Raw genomic sequence first — 19,562 nt, forward strand, 5'->3', positions numbered from 1 at the left:
ATGTACCCGAATCTAGTTATGCACGAAATTTTATCAATAATGATAGCACGATGATAGCATGATACGATGATCGTTATGATATGAAAATCATGTTATGAATGTTGAGATATATACGTTTATGCGATGTTTCCTTTAATGAATTTATTTGTAATTTTACGAACGTTTGTAATATTATAGGAATTTTAATTCAATGTTAATATTATACAATTGTAAAGTGTAATCTAGGGAGCAATAAATCAATGCAACATTTATCGAACGCATATTGATAGAATATGTAAATATAATAATTATGCAGCAATTTAAATAATCTTTCTGTGAATTGTTAGTTATTTATACAAGTGATTTATTCAGTTTTAAATAAAAAGAAATGAGAAAAATATCTTGATTTATAAAAATTTTCTTTTTCAATTTTTATAGTTTTGAAATTTAAACTATTTTAATGAAATTAAAAAAAAGAAAAGGGAAATATATTGTAATTATAATTTTAAAAATAGAAAAATTAAAAAGAAAAATACGATGAATAATGATGAATATTTTAGAAGTATATAATCAAAAAAAAAAAAAAAAATAAATTTGCATTCATATTACCAAAAAAAAATGTTATATACTGCAAGTTATTTTATAATCCATTTAATTTTCTATTAATAATAAAATAATATTGCTATAAAATTTTTATTTCATTTATAAATATGTAGATACAATGTAGTATATATATATATATATATATATATATATATATATATATATATTATATATGTAGTATTATATATAATATATATATATTATATATTCGCTATTTTGACTTATAAATTTTCTTTCAGAAATATCTTCAATTGTAATTTTTATAAAATCGATATACATAATTTCTTTCTTTATTTATAAAGTACGGTAAAAATAGCTACAAATTTAATAAAAATTTCAATGAATAAAAATTTGCGTTTCATTTTTCATCGTCAAAAAAAGCAATAAAACTTTCTTGGTTATTTAATTATTTAATGATAAGTAATAATTTTTACAATAGATATTATTGCGTTAAATATTAGATATTACTGAAAAAGAATTATTATTCATACAACTTAATTCTTGATTCATTCTTTATCAATTTATATAATCTATAATATAATAATTATATAATAATTCGATCATTCACTAGAGTTACTTTATAGAATACCAATAATTTTTTAAAAAGTATTAATAATAAAAATAATTAATAATTATAAGATAACAACATATCGAAAAAAATTAATTTAAAATTTCCGATATGATTTATTCAAATCGTCATTTTGACTTATAGAGTTCTTCTTTAATTATAATTTTAAGAAAATTAGTATTCATTTTTTTATCCTGTTAAATACAATAAACATTATTTTAGTGAATAAAAATTTGTTTTCTACATTTTATTAAAATCTCTTGTTACTTTATGAAAATAATAAAAATTTTTTAAAAATTATGTGATTAATAATTCAAATAGTGCATCAAAAAAATAAATTTAAAACTTTCGACTGATACTTATAAGTCTTTTCTCAATTATAATTTTAATAAAAGCAGTATTCACAACTTTCTCTCCCAATAAACAGAATAAAAATTATTATTTTAGAAAATAAAAATTTGCTTTTCTATATTTCGTTTTTCGTTAACAGAAAAAAGCGACGAAATTTTTCTAGTTAGTTGACAATAATGCATAAAGATTTTAAAAAAGACGAAAGCAACATTCATCAAAAGAACTGAATCAGTTTTCACAGACAACTTCGTTTCCAGATCATCGACGGCGTGAACGAATTTCTGCACGAATTTTCCCGATTTCATCATCTGATATTTTTCATTTTTAGAAAAAGTATCACATCCATTCTCATCTACTCATCTTCAGATTAGTAGCCAAATTGCGTTTCGTATTAGCTACGAATTTGGAAACATAAGCGAGCGAAGAACGAGAGAGATGGGTACCGAGAATTTCGAGGATGTCCATCCATAGGAACAAGAAATCATTTAATTAAAAATTAACGTGATTAAATGCAGTGCAAATATATAATCGGGATGGAGGAAAAGAAATACGATGTACAGAGATGATTAATATGATGAGATTATTTTATTTCTTTTTTAATTCGTGCCGACGTGGGTATCTTACATAGTGTAATAATTAGGAGAACTTGGAAAAAACTTTAAGAAATTTAATTAAGAGGGAATGGAAATTTTATTTCTTTTTTAGAACTTAGATCTTTTTATTAAAAGATTACGAATGTTGAAATGAAAAATGAAATATTCTTATTATTCGAGATTTTAATTTTGGAAAATATTTTCGTAAAGATAAATAGTTGATTGAAATATACTTATGTTTGTACATTTTTTCATTGTATAATTATAATAACAATTATTAATATTAAAATTATATAAAATTACATATTTAAATATTCAATAATTCCAAAAAATATTGATACGCCTTTTAAAATATAACTTTTATATAATTGGACTTAATGTTTTGAATGAATGTAATGTTAATGAAGTAACATAATAATGTTCATAGCAAAGCGATTTCGATGAAATTTTTAGCATGTATATAATTGATACAAATCAATAAAATATATTTTATAAATTTTTATTAAAGACTTAAAAATGATATCAAAAATATTTATAATTTTTTTAAATTTTTTTGCCATTCAATAAAAAATTAAATAACTTTTTTAACATTTCAATACAATTAAGTCTGATTTTAAAAAAGTTATTGTGTATTAAAATATATCAATAGTTCTTAGAGTTATTATAATAATAATAAATGATTAAAATGAAAAATAGAATTATAAAAATAATTAAATATAAATAAATATATATAATGATTCCTGATTTAACAAAAATTATTATTAATTTACTTAAATATATATATTTTTTTTTTAATAATTGCAAAAATAAAAAATCTGAAACTGATTAATTTTATTGTATTGGTAATTTTATTTTAATATTAATATTATGAATAATATTGTATGAAAAATTAGTTTCCATAAAATAATGTGATATTACAATATTTGTTTATTTATATTTTTCTAAATAAATCCTAAAATTGAAAACTTCTTTAGAAAAGATTTTATATTATTTTTACATAAAAAAATTATTATAAGAAATTAATCATAAATGAATATAAATATAAAATATTGTTCTATTTATCATTAAAAATTGAATTAATTTTCAATACTTTGAATATTTATAATATTTTTTATGTTTTTCATAAAAAGATAAAATTTCAAATACAAAATGAAATTAAATAAATTAGTTGAAAGACATATTTAATCTCAATTAAATAATAATGAAATATAAAACTATAAAATTATCAATTAAACTCACGATCCTATAATACCAATTAAATAAGATTAAGTTTAAAAAGTAACAGATTGCGATAAAGTATTTAATTCTACCATCGATACATAAAATATCATGGAAATCGCTTAAGAAATTACTTATTCACTAAGTAACAAGATTCATCAAAGAATGTTAAATATTAAGTACCAATTTAGAGAATTTATTATTATTAACAAAAATTTATTATTTCCTATAAAAAGTACTTTGAAATTCTTTTTTATTTCTCGATTGCTTCGAATCCAAGTATTCATTTTATTTAATTCAAATATCATTTCATTTCAATTATAAAGAAGAAATTTTATAAATATATTTTTTTATTTTATATTTAACAAATTTTCGAAACATGCCTTCGATCGGTACGAAAGAGAAAAATCGAAGAGGCGGAAGTTGGGGAAGCTTAACATGGCCACTGCCGCCTTCCACCTCGGAGAATTATGTGATACTTTGATTCAAAACACGTTTCTCCGTTAGACCGTAAAAAACTAGAACAAACATGTTTGTCACGTGTTACGTGCTCTGCAAAACATTTCCAGCTGACTTCAAAGAGATTTAAAATTATTTCTATACTAGCGTGTCATAAAAACAAGCCGATCATTTTTCCCCGTATCTGAAATCCTTCGTATTAACATCCTTTGATCATATCATTTAGATTTTAATGAAAATTAATATATTTTTTTTTGTTGAATATTTTAAAAAAGTTTTTTTAATAAATCTTTTGATCATATGATTTAAATTTTAATGAAAATTAATATATTTTTTAATGAATATTTTAAAGAAATTTTTATCAATTAAATTAAAAAACTTATTGGACAATGAAATATAGAGATTAACTGATAGAGAAGTTAGTAATCATGAATCTTTCATAATTTTAAAAAATTTGCGTGCATGCGTGCATGCGCAATTAGAAATAAAATATGGTCACATAATAACATTTTTAATAATATTTCATTAAATAAAATAAATAATTGTAATAAATAATTATAAATTAAAATATTTAATGAATATAAATATTCTTTATATTTATTATATATTAATGAAATATTACATTTTCAATAGTGAATCATTGAAAGGAATAAATTGAAAGTTGAATATTTCCTTAGTTTCTCGAATCGCGAAACAAGACAAAGACGATGTTTCCACCACAAATATCTCGAGAATATCTCAGATCGTATTTACGAAGATACAGCAGAAGTTTGAAATTTTCTGTGAAAACTCTAATCATCTTACACTTCGGGCCCTTAATCATGTTACGCGCTTTGTTGGTCCACGCCGAAGTTCATTGTATCGTCGATGAAAGCTCGCCACTCAATCCTATTTTCGACTGGTTCGACTCGCTTCTTATCCGAATCACTCGTTTCCGTGAAACGCGCCTACTTATTAAAAAATTAAATTATCATGGAACGAGATTTCATTAGATTGATTGAAGTAAATTCGACAATTTAGAATTTTACAGTTAAATATATTTTTTAATATATATATATATATATTAAATCATAAAAAAATATATATATTTTTATATATATTTTATTAATATATATATATATTTATGATTTATATTTTTCTATTTTTTGGAACTTTTTTCTTGTTTTTTGGAATTTTTCTTTTAACTTTTAATTGAATCTTTTTTTATTCTTTTATTTTGTTTTGTTTTGTTAGATTCGTAACTTTTCTATCTTTCAAACTTCTTTTATCTTTTTATATCTCTTTATATATATTTCTATTTTTTATTTTTAGTTATTTTTTTTTAGTCTTTTATTTTTTTATTTAGGTTTTGTAGTACTTTTTTCATTTTTTTTTTTTTCATGCTTCCTTTATATTAAATTCATCATACAACCGAAAATATTGAAGTTTCCAATATCGTAAATATATCAAAAGCAAAGGAATTATTATAAAAGCTTTCAATAATCAAAATGTATATGTTGGATTTCAATTTTAGTAAATATTGATTATCGAAATCATAAATATAAAGTAAATTGAACAATTTTTGTAAATTAAAAAATATTAATTCTACTATGAAATAAACTCTTACATCTTTAAATGAATAATATCTTAGTCAAAATGAATTTTCAAAAATTCGGATATTTTTGAACAATTCAGTGCATATAAATCTTTTCACATCAACAATATAACATTTTTTATATTTATTTCATTCCCATTTTTCATCATTAAAGTTCGAAAATATTAAAAATAATAAATATTATAAAGAATTATAAAAAATAAAAAATACATTTTTATTCTGAAATATTCAATATTGTTTTTTTGAAATAAAAATTATTTTTTTACATTAATAATTAATAATTCTATCTTTTTACATTTATTTGATTCCTATTACATTTTCACCACTAAAAATATTCAATATTAAAAAATAAATTTTTAGTCTGAAATATTTAATATTTTTTTTTATCTAGATATTTTATTTCATGCTCTCTTTCAAAACTCAGTAATATTAAATATTAACAAATAAAAAATAAATTTATTCTGGAATACTTAATATTCTCTTTTTCTGAGAATTTCATTATATATTTCTTTCATAAAACTATTAAAACTCAGAAATAGAAAATAAATTTTTATTCCAAAATGCTCGATACTTTCTTTTTCTGATAAAAGTCTAACAAACATATTTTAATTATATCCATGCGAAAATCTTATAATTCCACCCTGCCCTAAACAAAACCTTCACAGCAAAGGAGTGAGTCGTATAAATATTTAAAAATCGCGTGAATCTCTATGTCGATCGAATGCAGTCGGTTATGTTTCTTCACGAAATAAATAGATGGAGGAAGAAAAATACGAATGTCATTGTAAGTTCCGCATGTACTCTCGCGTGACCAAAGTTTTACGCAGTTTCCCAGCTTGACGATATAACGATGTGACGATGCCAGGAAATTTGCCTATAAAATGCAAGTATATAATATCGGTTTAAATCACATAGTCTATGCCGATAGCAGGTATAGACTTTTGCGTATCACGCATACTATCGTTGCCTATCCACTATATTGGTAACGCTAAATTATTCTAGAGATTGGCACAACTCCAAAGATCTTCGCCACCGTTCTTCGTTCGACACACGAATCCATATGCTCTTCCTGTTTTCCCCGCCCTTCCCTTTCCGTTTTCCGTCTCTCTGCCTTTATGAAATTCATTTCATATTTTCCGTTGATTTCTAGGGAATTTTTTTTAGAGAATTTTTGATGTGTGATTTTGGCTCTGAAAAGTTTTTCTTCCGTAGTGAAAAATTATATACGATTGTAACGAATTGAAAATATATTTTATATGTTTAAGGTTTTTTTCTTTATGGATTTTTCAATATACTATTAATTTTAAATTAAATGTTGATGATTTTAAAATATTTGGTTTTGGTTTATTTATATGAAATTTACTTTTTATTCTTCTTTTTAAATTTTTCGATTTTGTTAATTTTGAATTGAATTATAAAGATTTTGAAAATTTTAATTAGATTTTTGATTAAAAATTTTTAAATATATGTTTTAATAAATTCGTATTTATAATTTCTTTTTTTCGAACTTTTCTGTCTTTTATTTTCTTTGTTTTTGTGAAAATTCTATAAATTTATCATTATATTTTTTACTTTTCGATTTTTTTAACTTCGATTATATTTATATTTATATTATATAAAAATAAATATAATACATAATATTTTCTTAATTTTAGATTGAAAATGTGTTAAATTTTTATTTTCTTATATATTTTTGTAAATTTATTGTTATAATTTTTTTCGAATTTTGTCTTTATTTAATTGAATTTTGAAGAGATTATGATTATTGAAAAAGCATTTTTTATAATCATTTTTTTTATAATTTCTGATAATATATTTGTAAATATTTATGTATTTATATATCTTTAAATTTTTTTCCTATATTTTCAAGATTAATTTTGAAAATATAGGAAATCTTTCTTCAAAATTATATTCTTAATTAAAAATACCATACCGAGAAAGTTTAATATTAACTTTGAATAATTATCTTTTCTTATCTTTATTCATTATTACAAAGTTTTTAAACAATCAAAAGTCTCAAGGAGTTACGATCAATTTCGAGTTATTTGCGGCGATTGCTAGAAATTTATGTGTAAATTACTATTATTTCAGGAGTGGTGTGCACCGTACCTCTGTAACAGGGCTGAATCGTTAATCGAAAACGTTTACAATTTCGCAAATAATCCTGCTGGCGACGAAGGAGAGTTTCTTGGTCCGAGGAATATGTAAATGAGTAGCAACTTGTAGACATCCTTCCACCAGTCTCCCGGGGAAACATGCTAACTCAAGGAAATGTAGTTGAACCATATTCAAATTGGCATTCTGAGTCACGCGGGTCTGGAGTATGTAAAATGCCATCTTCGGTGTCTCAAACTCTATCCAATACGTCTGAAGTTACGTTTTCCCATGTAAAATATTCTTGATTAATTTCTTCGCTAAATTTTTTTTCTTCCAATTTTATGATTGATTAAAATTCTTCATCTTTGGTGTATCAATATTAAAATTATCATATGCAAATGCATAATAATTTTAATAATATAGTAGATTAATATAAAAAATATAAAATTCTGTATTATAGAAATAATAAATTGTATAAAAATGTGTAATTAATTGCAAATTGAAGTTTTCAATATATGAATATTTAATATTGATCAAATTAAAATTAAACAATATTCATAATTTATAATTATATTTTTGCTTTATCTACAATTAAAATTTTAAAGAGATCATAAAATTTCTAAGAAATCAATATTTTTTTTTATAAGGAACTTTATCATGAATATTTAATATCTATTCACTAATTAAATTTTTTATTAAACATCTATTTTCAAGAAACAAAAAAAAATGATTCAATTGTCTTATTACATTATTAAAAATAAGCCTATACAAAAATATATATAGAAAGATCACAGATTATTTCATTATAATTAAAGTTGAGAACTACTATTTTAAATATTCTTCTTCCAATTTCTTTAAATTTATAACAAATTAATATATTATCTTATATTTAATATTTTAAATTTCTATAATTCTATAATTTAATATTGAAGTTATATAGAATATAGCTTTACATATTCTTAATAATCCAATCTATAACAATCCAAAAATTCTATAGAATTCTAAACATTTTTTCAATTCTAAACATAGCCTATTATAAATTTTATTCATCGATTACATGAGATCATTTAAATTTGTGTATGGAAATATAATTTATTGCGAAATATATAAAAAGAAAAAAATAAGATAAAAAAAAGTAGGAACAAAAGGATAATGTCAGTTCCAAAATATGAAATGACAATGTTAATTTCATTGATTGCTAATTATTCTTCTTATATAGTAATTTATGAAAGTATATTACAGAAAAATTCATCTCATCTAAAAATTTTGATTTGAATGAAAATTTATATTTATGTATATTAGATTATACATAGCAATTTTGTGATTGAATTTTGAGAAATCTTTTTGAAAGATAAGATCGTTTCAATATTCTTCTTATCTTTCAATATTTTTTCATATTTTAAATAATACTTTATCTAGAAATTTTTTTATAGTAAAGCATTAAATTCTAAACATTTTATTTAATTTAAGATTTTTCATCTCATATTATTATTATAAAATTATATTTAAAAAAAAATTCACAAAAATTTTGAATTCTGATTTCTTTTTTCTTAGAATGATATTTCGATTAAAAATATTATTCCATATAATATTTGGTAAAAAAACATACTAATTAGAAAAAAATTTTTTTTCAATAAAAATGTCTTTTAGAATATGTAGTAATTGATTTATAAACTTCTTTTTTATTTTCATCTCATATTATTTGAGATTTCTTAAAATTTAGTATTGATATCTATGAACATATCTATAATATTTACAATTTTTTATTATAAAACGTAATACATTGATACTATAATACATTACTATAATTTCATTGATTAGAATTATATATCACTGATTCTATGTAATCTATTAAATAAAATCAACTAAAAGTAAAAAATTTGTATTTAGATTTTAAACTTATAATAATTGCTTAGATTCATATTATTTTAGTATAATATCATATTTAAAAATTATAAAATAAATAATTAATTAATTTTTCATAATCCACTATTATTACTATATATATATATAAAATATTGTAAAAAATCGAATTCAAAAATACCATCAATCAAATTTTTTTAAGATCATTATGATAAACGTAAGGAGAATACAGTCTTTTTCCTTAAAAAAAAAAAAAGAAAAAATAAACATTTTGAATTTAAAAAAAATGTTAAGATCTCATATGATTTCAATCTCAATTCAATTTAATAATCCAATCTCGACTCATCTCTGAAAGAAAAATATATAAAACTAAAACAATGAAGAAGACCACTTACAACCGGTGTATACCATCAAGGATCTCATCAACCACCAAACTTCTAAAGAACAATTTCTAAAAAGAAGCCAGAAATCAGAGTGCACAGAGGCCCTCGCCTAGAGCAATTTAAATCACCGCAAGCGACCACGTCGACCTGATCGTAACCCCTCCCATCAATGCTTTCCCCGTGGCCGCAAATACCATCCCTCACGACGAAGGGGGCGGTCGAGGGAATCGCCCTGTAAATTTGAGCGGAGGGGTGCGCCCGCGATTTCCTGGCGATACAAGTTGGTCGAACTCTGTGCTAAAAGCCAATCTGCAGCCAGCTGCGATTAGCGTGACCGTTCTCGTCGTTTTCGTCATCGTCAACGGAGCCAGCCGCAACCTCGGGAACGAACTTCCGAGATAGATAATACTTCGGGATGTCCAAGTTGGAAGACCTCTCCCCTCTTTAACTCGGCTCTTTCCGCCCCCACCACACTCTGCAATTGCAACCTGGGAAAGTAGCTTGGAATTACGGCCATCGGTAGGCGTGGATGTGTTTGTATTTCTATTTTTTGCGTGATTCAATTTATTTTCATGACGCCGACTACGAGAAAAGTCCATCGAGAACATACGTAACTCATAAAAGAGCTAGATTAGGTTGGAAAAAATAAGGTTAAGTTGGCTTGAGTAGCGATTGGACCAATTATATCACGAATAAATTAGATTAGATTAGAAAAAGATTGAATAATTGGTAAAAATACATTTCTTGAAATTTAATGAAATTTGATAAATTAAGGAATTAAATTTTGAAAATGAAAAAAAGTCTTGTTTAATTTATATGGTTTTAGAAAAATATAAGAATATGTAAATAGAAAAATGAGAGAATATGTAAATAAAAAAAAAATGAGAAAACAATAGATTATTTCGTTTCTTATTTATACATTTTAAAATATATATAAAGATTAAGTTATAAGTAATTTTCAAAAAATTATTTATATAATACATAAATTTAGATTCATAGAAACGTAGATTTTTAAATTAGCATTTTAATTAGATTTTTAAATCAGCATTTTTAAATTAAATGCAAATCTTTATACATCTTGATAGAAGAATAAATGGGCTCATATTAGTATAATAATAATAATAAAAACCAATTATATATTTTAATATTTTGAAGTATGTATTAAATAAGTTAGTATTCGAAGTGAATCAACTTTAGCATTAGATTTAATTTAGATTTAGATTTACTATTAAATTTGATCCTATCGCTAGTCACAGGTAACTGTTCTCTTACTTTCTTTCTTCATTGTTTTTCTTCTTTTTCCTTCTTAAAATTCTCTTCATCTATATTTTCTTTCGATTCAGGCCGATTTGCGATAATGAGTTTTGAAACTCTTTTAACTCTTTTGTCTCAACGAAGAAGGACACAATTTTGAAGACTGTGAAATTCTATTTCCTTGTGATGATCACTTCTGCTTTTCAATCTAACGAAAATTCTTGCTCGAGAAAATACAAGAATTAGTTTGAAAATTGTGAAAGTATCGATGGAAAGATTATTGTGATTTTTGCGTTATATTTTTAATATTTGGAAATGGAATAATTTACACTTACAGTAATCATATTCTACTTATTTATTTGTTGAAGAAATTTTTATCATCAATTCTTGAAAATGCAATTTAAATTTTTGAGACACATATTTGTTAAAAACTTAAAATACATATCATACAAAATATGAACACTTTTTTCTATCTCATTTATAAGAAAATGAGAAAGAAATTATCGATAATTCAAAACACTTAATTTCTCAGATAACTGATGTATTTTAATCTCAATTTTGTGATAGTTATCTGGATATATCTATTATATGTATAGATGAATAAAAATGAAAAAAATTTTAAATCGTTGGAGAACAAATTTAAAAAGAAAAGAAATAATAGAGAAGATTATTTAGATCTTAAGAAGATAGTTTAAATCCCAGTCCTTTTGTTTGGAAGCAATTCAATGACAGAGATAAGAACTTTCCAGAATTAAAAAAGATGTATCTAAAGTATGTAAAATGAAGCTCATTAATTATTATTGAAATAAATTTTGAATGATTAGAGTATTTAAATATTGAATATTTAAGAGTATATTAATTTATTATTTTTTGATAAGAAATTTTAAGAAGTTATCATCAAAAAATAAAACATCTATCGAGAAAATAATATTATCATGAGATAAATATTAAAAATATTTTTCAAAAATATTTTATCATTATATAATAATAATAAAACGTGAGAAGTATTGAAAATTGCTCCTGTTTGCAAAAAAAAAAAAAAAATAAGTTGAAAAAAATTTATCGAACTAATCTTCATTGATCGGCGTACCTACGTGCTACAATGATCGATCTTTCGCGGGCGCTATGGGACAAACGATTCCGGTCGTTGCCACGAAGGATTAACAGAAATTTATGCAGCAACATCTGCCACCGGTGTTTCAGTATTCGCCCGTTGCTGATTCAATCGTGGCACGCAGCTGGGCCATCGCGCGGGATCGCGTTAACATCTTCGAAGTTGGCAGACGACTTAACATTTATCACGTGAGATTAATTAATGACAACAAGGCGGGACGTAAGCGTATATACCTGGCAAACGGTGCATATTCTCCTTCCTTCCAGTATCCTCTTTCTCTTTCTGCTTCCGTTTCACTTTTACACGCGTCTCTCTCTCTCTCTCTCTCTCTCTCTCTCTCTTTCTTTCTCTCTCTCTTTCTCTTCGCTTAAATTATTCGTTCGCTCCGTCTCTTTCTTGTTTTCTCGAGACAGACGGCGAGAATGTTCTCGTCTCGAGAACATCTGGAGAACTCGATTTGCTCTTGATATGTATGTATGTATGTACTTAAGCGCATGTATATGTACGTATTTCCTTCTGATCTCTTGCTTTCGACGATTCCTTTTTTCTTTAATATTTTCAATGGTTTGTTATTGTCAGATGATTTAAAATGTTTTATATGCTTTATTTTAACGGATTTATATTCAATAAACTTATGTTCTTGATATAAATTTATTTTTATACTTTCGTTACGATTTATATACAAAGAATGATCAAAAAACTAAATTTCCCTCAATAATTAATTACATAAAGAATAATTTTAATAATATTTCTGCATAAAATATTTTCCGAAAATAAGTTGATCTAATTTCTTTTGAAATTTGCTCTTATATTTGTAATTTAAATTCATTTAAGTTTTTGGTAAACGAATAATAACGAAAGAAAAGATTTGAAAAAGTTTGAATCAAAAATTCTATGGTAATAGAAATTAATGGATAATGTTATTGGAACATGTACATTCGAGATAGATTAGAAATATTCGAGTAAGATGGAATTCTAAAAGTTTCAGTATAATTTCAAGGAATCAAATACTATCGAGCTATCATCTTTAATAATTGCACAAACCAATCGTATTCGATTATTGCCGAAGTTGATTTGCATGCTTTTGGCAATATTGAAATCTCGATTTTATCCGATTTTTTCTAATTTATCCCAAAACTTGATTCTCTATATACATATAAAAATATGTAAAATTTTATAAATAAAGGTTTCTTTATAAATAAAAGAAAATAGGGAACTTTAGTTTGTGATCCATCATCGTATTTCTAAACTGAATTATTGTATATACGAAAAAATATACTTTATATATTATAATTTAAAGAATTTATTGTGTTTGTAAAACTTTATATCTGTTATAATAATAATAATTTAAAGAATATATATTATAATTTAAAGAATGTTTATTGCATTTGTAGAAGTTTATATCTATTATAATAATAATTTTATGAATCTAATAAATAATTTATTTATACATTCTAAAATATATCTAAGACTAGTCAATATTAAAATATTTCTAGTAAAATTTAATATAAAAAAATTAATCTGAAAATATAATTGACTGGAAATTGGAGTAAGGTACTATGAAATGTAAAAAAATACTATATTTTTCTAATAAATAGAATATTTAAGTAAGATTTTTAAGTATTTATAACATTATATATATATATATATATCTATTTGTATATATATATATTTGTTATATTTTATATATTATTATGCTTAAAACTATTTAAGCAATGAAAGACAGCAAAATTCGGAATCAAAAATAGAAATTCATTCCTAAATTTTCTAAGATTTCTAAATGCATTAAATATAAACTATTATTTAGTATTAATCTTCTAAATGATGGAATGGTTATTTTAATTTAGTTTCAAGTTTAATACTGTATGTTGTATAACATATTTTATCTTTTCTTCATGTAGAATTTATCCGAATCCTTTCTTTTAATGTTTCAAAATAGAAAAGATTTCAATCGAAAGCTTTTTAATCACATATCTTAAAGCGATACGATAATTAATTTATGGCATTTTGGTATTTAGCAAAGCATTTGAACTCCGAAAGAACTCCATCCGTTCAGAGCAAAGTTCATTATCTTCAGCTGAAGATCTTCAACGTGAGAGAGTGAGTTTTCAAGTGACGAGAGTGAGAATTTAACATAAATCGCAACTTACAGAAAGCTGAAAACAAAAAAAGAAAACAAGATAGTCATGTAGCTTTAAAGAGAGTATAAGAAATTACATAAGGCTACATTTTTAGTTAGTACTAAACAAGTTTTTATTATCATGTTATTTTCAATTGATAATTTTACTCGAATTGTGATATTGATAAAAAACAAATTATAATAATTAAAATTTTTTTTATTTAAAGTAATTTTAACTTAGATAATTTAATTATTATTAAATTTAATCTAACTTAAAATATTTTTAATTATATAATACATTATATTTAACATATAAAATATATATTTAATAATCGAAGCTGAACTAGAATTCTTTTTCTATTAAATATGTAAATTTATATTTTTTTAATAATTAGAAAAATATGTTCAATTATTTTAATTTTTCGAAATATTTATTAATGTAAGAATGATAAAATATTTGATGATAAAATGAAAATATATAAAAGATTGCAATTTATTTTTTATAAAAATTTTTTATAAAAGTTAAGAAATAAATAGAATATAAATGTAGTTATTTCCAAAAAATATTATAAAAATATTATAAAAATGGTATGGTTTTTTATGATTCTTATGCCTATATTATATCTATACATAAATACATAAATACATCAAGTAATAAAATTATTTTATTAATGCATTAAAGTATATTATATTATATGTATAAATTTTTATAAATTATATATAAGTCTTGATATAAATTGTTTAAATATTCAAGAAAAATAAAAAAGATTTAAATTTTTATATATACTCTAAATGATTTATAATAACAATTTTTTATAATTTGATATATTAAAAACTATTTTTATTAAACAATTTTATCATTTTTCTTTAATATTATTTTTTGATGTATAATTCATTTTAAAAGCATTTAAGTAAAAAAAAACTTATTATTTTTAATTTGATAACATAACGACACATTTCCGAATATATAATTTGTCTTTTAAATTATAATATTATCCGAATATTTATGGAATTGTATGTAAACATAATTTTCACCAATCTAATATCTAAAAGAAAACATTAAAGACTAAAAATTCTTATCTCTTAATAAGAAAACCAACATCTCCTTCTTATCGAAATACAAAACTGTTAGTTGTTCCCATTAATTCTGTCGGAATGTTCTTACTTTATCCACTTTATCCTAAATAAATTCCCCAAGATAACCATTGTCTGACAATCGTTTAAATTTCCCTCAACAATAATTCTTCCAAATCTACCAAAATCCACAATTTTTCACATCGAAAATAATTATTCTCCATGCATGGATCTTTTATAAACGCATTTAATGTTTTTCAACTAATATCCAGAATAGAGAGAAAGAGAGAGAGAGAGAGAGAGAGAGAGAGAGAGAGAGAGAGAGAGAGAGAGAGAGAGAGAGAGAGAGAAGAAAAAGAAAGAAAGAAACAAAAAATGTCGAAAACGCAACAGGAACGGCAATGTTCGCTCGTAAACGATTTTTGTCCCTGAGAAAGGGTGATACGGTTGAAATCGGGATTTTGATTGTGCAAGTTATCGTCGACGAGATCATCGTCGAGCGACGCGAACGTCACCTCGGTGAAAAACGAGACGATCGTCTGTTTAATATACCGGGTGACCGACGATAAACGACGAATAAATTCCACGGTCGAAATCCACCGGCGTAATTACGGGGCAGCCCGCGATGCACCACGGTTCCGGATACAATTGGCGAGGGGAAAAATTCATTTTCCACCTGTTTGGATAGTTTTCCACTTTTTCGCATCCCGTTCCGAAATTGATTACCAGGTTCGGTTGGAATTAAACGGGTGTACGATTTTTATGGACGTGCTCGTTTTAGGCAGGATTGAAATAAATTTTTATTCGAATAATATTACTCAAAAAATGAAATTTTCATATTTACTTTTTGCTTGCTATATTATTTTATATTGAATAATATTATTTTATAGAATAATAGTATTGAGAGATAAATTATTTTCATATTTGTTATTTTAATTGATAATTATTTAAATATTTTTTAGAAATTAATTTTGCAAATTTTATCAAAATGAAAGATAAAATGAAATGTTTCGTTTCAGAGGCGCAACAATTATTAATTATATAGATTATATAGATAATAAAATTAATAATATTAATTTTAAGTAATTCTAAGTAATTTTAACATTCAAATGAATTCAAGAAAAAGTATAATAATTTCGAACTAACTATAATGATATATTATATAGATAATATAGATATTATTTTATATATGATAACATATTATTTTCAATTATTATTATTTATATAAATCAATTTCAATTTTAATAAACAAAATGAATTATTTTCTATCATTATAAAATTTTAGATTTAATTTAATTTATTTATTTAATTTATTTATATATATTTCTATCTCAATCAAATTTATTTTTTTTTATGTTATTTGAAATAATTATTTGTTTCTTTTATATCTTATTTTTATTCAAATAAAAAATATTCAATTCTAATTTAAAATTATAAAATGATTTAATAAAAATTCAGATGAAATATATAGAGAAAATATAAAAACTGAAATTTTATTGAGAAATTTAAAATAAGTTTGTAATTTATTTTTTGTAAAATTTTTTTATTATTAAAATCAACTATAAGTCAAGAATTAAAAATTTAACTAAAATAAATAAGTGGATAATAATAAAATAATAAGTGGATAAATCAATATAAATAGAAAGTTAATATAAATTCATTTGGATTTTATAATATATGATTTGTTCTTTAAATTAAATTTAAGTAGATATGAGTAATTATTAAAAGTTAAAAATTAAAAATAAATGAATAAAGGTTGAATATATCATGAGAATTGTTGCACTATAAATTTGCAATAAATTGGATAACTAATTTTTAATTTAATTATTTTGCTTTCTCATATATTATTAAAATTTTTACAATTTTAATGTAGAATATTTGATGAATTAAAAATTAAGATTTATCTAAATTTTAAAATTTGATGTAATTAATTTTCTACTTAGTCAAATAAAACGAATATCATGTGTAGAATGAATTTGAATGGAATTTTGATGGAAGTAATAATGTATTAAAAGTTAATGTGAAGTGAAATAGAATTGATGTAACTTGAACATACATTTCCAATAGATTTAATAATAGAGGTAATAATGAATTAAAAGTTAAAATGAATAGGAGTAGAATTCATGTAATTCTGACATACATTTCCAATGGATTTAATAATGCAATGGAAATAGTAATGAGTCAAGAACAAATGGATTTCGTTGAAATGAATGGGGAGTTAAAATGAGCGCGATATGTATAAGGGTTGAGATGATATAAGATGTAGATTCGATGAAATTCATTTTATTTGAATTAATTGAATGAGTAATTATAATAAAAATGATGATAAATTAAGAAATTATAAATTCAATTAAACGAGAGATAAGAAAATATATATGCATCTATGATGAATTTAATTGATTTTCTGTTTAAATAGGATTAAATGAATTTATGATTCTATGGAAAATAATAATTAAATAAAGATATGATTAAAATAAATAAGAATTGAATTAATGTAAATGGTAATTAAATTGATATTAAAATTAAGATAAATTATTATTTTGTCAGATTATTTTTATTAATGGATAATTATTATATTATAATTGTACAATAAATAAATCGTAAATATTAATTATATAAACATAAAAATATATAAATGTATGTACCGAATTAACTTTTTAAAAATTTTTAAAATATTGTTTTAGAAATGTCTAACAAAATTATTAATTGTAATTAAGAAAATCAAATATTATTATTATTATTATTATTGTTATTATTATTGTTATTATTATTGTTATTATTATTGTTATTATTATTATTTATTTTATTTTAATTATTATATTATTATTATATGTTAATTATTAGACTTCATCAAAAAAAATATTAGAAAATATTAGAAATATTAGATATTATCAAATTATATCATTAAATAGATTATAGAATATTATTTTATTTCAAAATTTAGTAAACGAATTACTTCATCATGTTTAATATAATTTTTAATATAATATAATTTCTAATATCAATTTTCTAAATATAATTCCTAGTTTTACATTTTGACTTTCAAATCTTATAATTTATATAGATAAAAAAAAAGAAAATAATAAATTTTATAAATGAAATGTTTAAAATGTATATAAAATATGAAATATACTATAATAAAAATTTTTGGTTTATATGAAATATCATAAAATTTTAAAAGCTATTTATCACAAGTTTTATTATATATATTAATGTATTAATGTATTATATGTATTAAGTTGTATTATATGTATTATTATATGTATTAATTTTGAATTTATTTTTATCTTTTCAGAATTTTATTTTTGATTATTATTATTATTATATTATAATAGTTAGAGATTTTTGAAAATTAAATATCTAGCAAACCTCGATTACATTACTAGAAATGAATTACAATAAATTAACAATACACTTTTTATTCTAGCTAAAATATTTCTGTTTAATTTGAAAAGCAAAAAAAAAAAAAAAAAGAGAAAAATAAAAATATGTTATTATATTATATAGTAAAATTTTGGTTATTCGAATTAGTTGAAAGATAAATCCATAAACAATTAAACAATTTTTTGGATAATTGATCAAAAAAAATTTATCAATAGGTTATGAAAGAAATAAAAATTAAAATGGATATTTATTATATAAGGGAATATATGAAGGAAATTGATGAAAAAAATGAATTAAATAAAAATTAAGTCAATCATTTTTAAATACTGTCTTATTTCTAGAATGTAATAAAATTTGTAGAATGCAAATATTATTAGATATGCTAGTTTAAATGTACATTATATTCATGCTGTGTTCAGATAATTAATCATTTAAACAATCAAATTTCAAATAATCGATATTATATTATATTATATCCGTAATAGAAAATTTTTATTTTTTATATTTGGAATAAATATAACCCATATAATAAATATAATTCACGAAATTCAATTTTTTTATTTTTTTCAATTAATCAAAATTTTGAAACTTTTCTATGTGGTTTAATATAAATTTCATTAAAATATGTGACAAAATCATTATATCAGATACAAGATAATATAAATTTTTTATATTGATGGTCTCATATAATAAAATCGTAAATTTTTCTCGCGACCACATGACGATTTCCAACAGATTTATATTGGAAATTGCTTGCAACAACATGGACACTTGCACATCCATGGCAATTTATGTCATCTATGGTTATTTATCTTCTTTTTGGTAGGAGCAAGGGATAATTGCGCACCATGTGCCCCTTAATCATTCGAATTGCTATGTCGCAATTTTAATTATTGCCAGCCGCGATTG

At 22.3% G+C, this 19,562-nt stretch overlaps 1 protein-coding gene across 9 annotated transcripts in view; it reads right to left on the reverse strand.

Moving 5' to 3' along the window:
* Positions 1–19,562, reverse strand: part of LOC122713983 (max dimerization protein 1-like) — a 408,946-nt gene that overhangs the window by 40,348 nt on the left and 349,036 nt on the right. For 8 of the 9 annotated variants that reach the window (XM_043934889.1, XM_043934891.1, XM_043934895.1 and 5 more), the window contains one exon: positions 14,227–14,232. The exons of the other annotated variant lie outside the window; for it this stretch is intronic. In XM_043934889.1, coding sequence (XP_043790824.1) covers positions 14,227–14,232 — 6 coding nt within the window. The remainder of the gene's footprint in view (positions 1–14,226; positions 14,233–19,562) is intronic. 9 annotated transcript variants of the gene reach the window in all.

Source organism: Apis laboriosa, unplaced genomic scaffold (assembly GCF_014066325.1).
Source record: "Apis laboriosa isolate Shangri-la unplaced genomic scaffold, ASM1406632v1 scaffold26_cov146, whole genome shotgun sequence".
NCBI lineage: Eukaryota > Metazoa > Arthropoda > Insecta > Hymenoptera > Apidae > Apis > Apis laboriosa.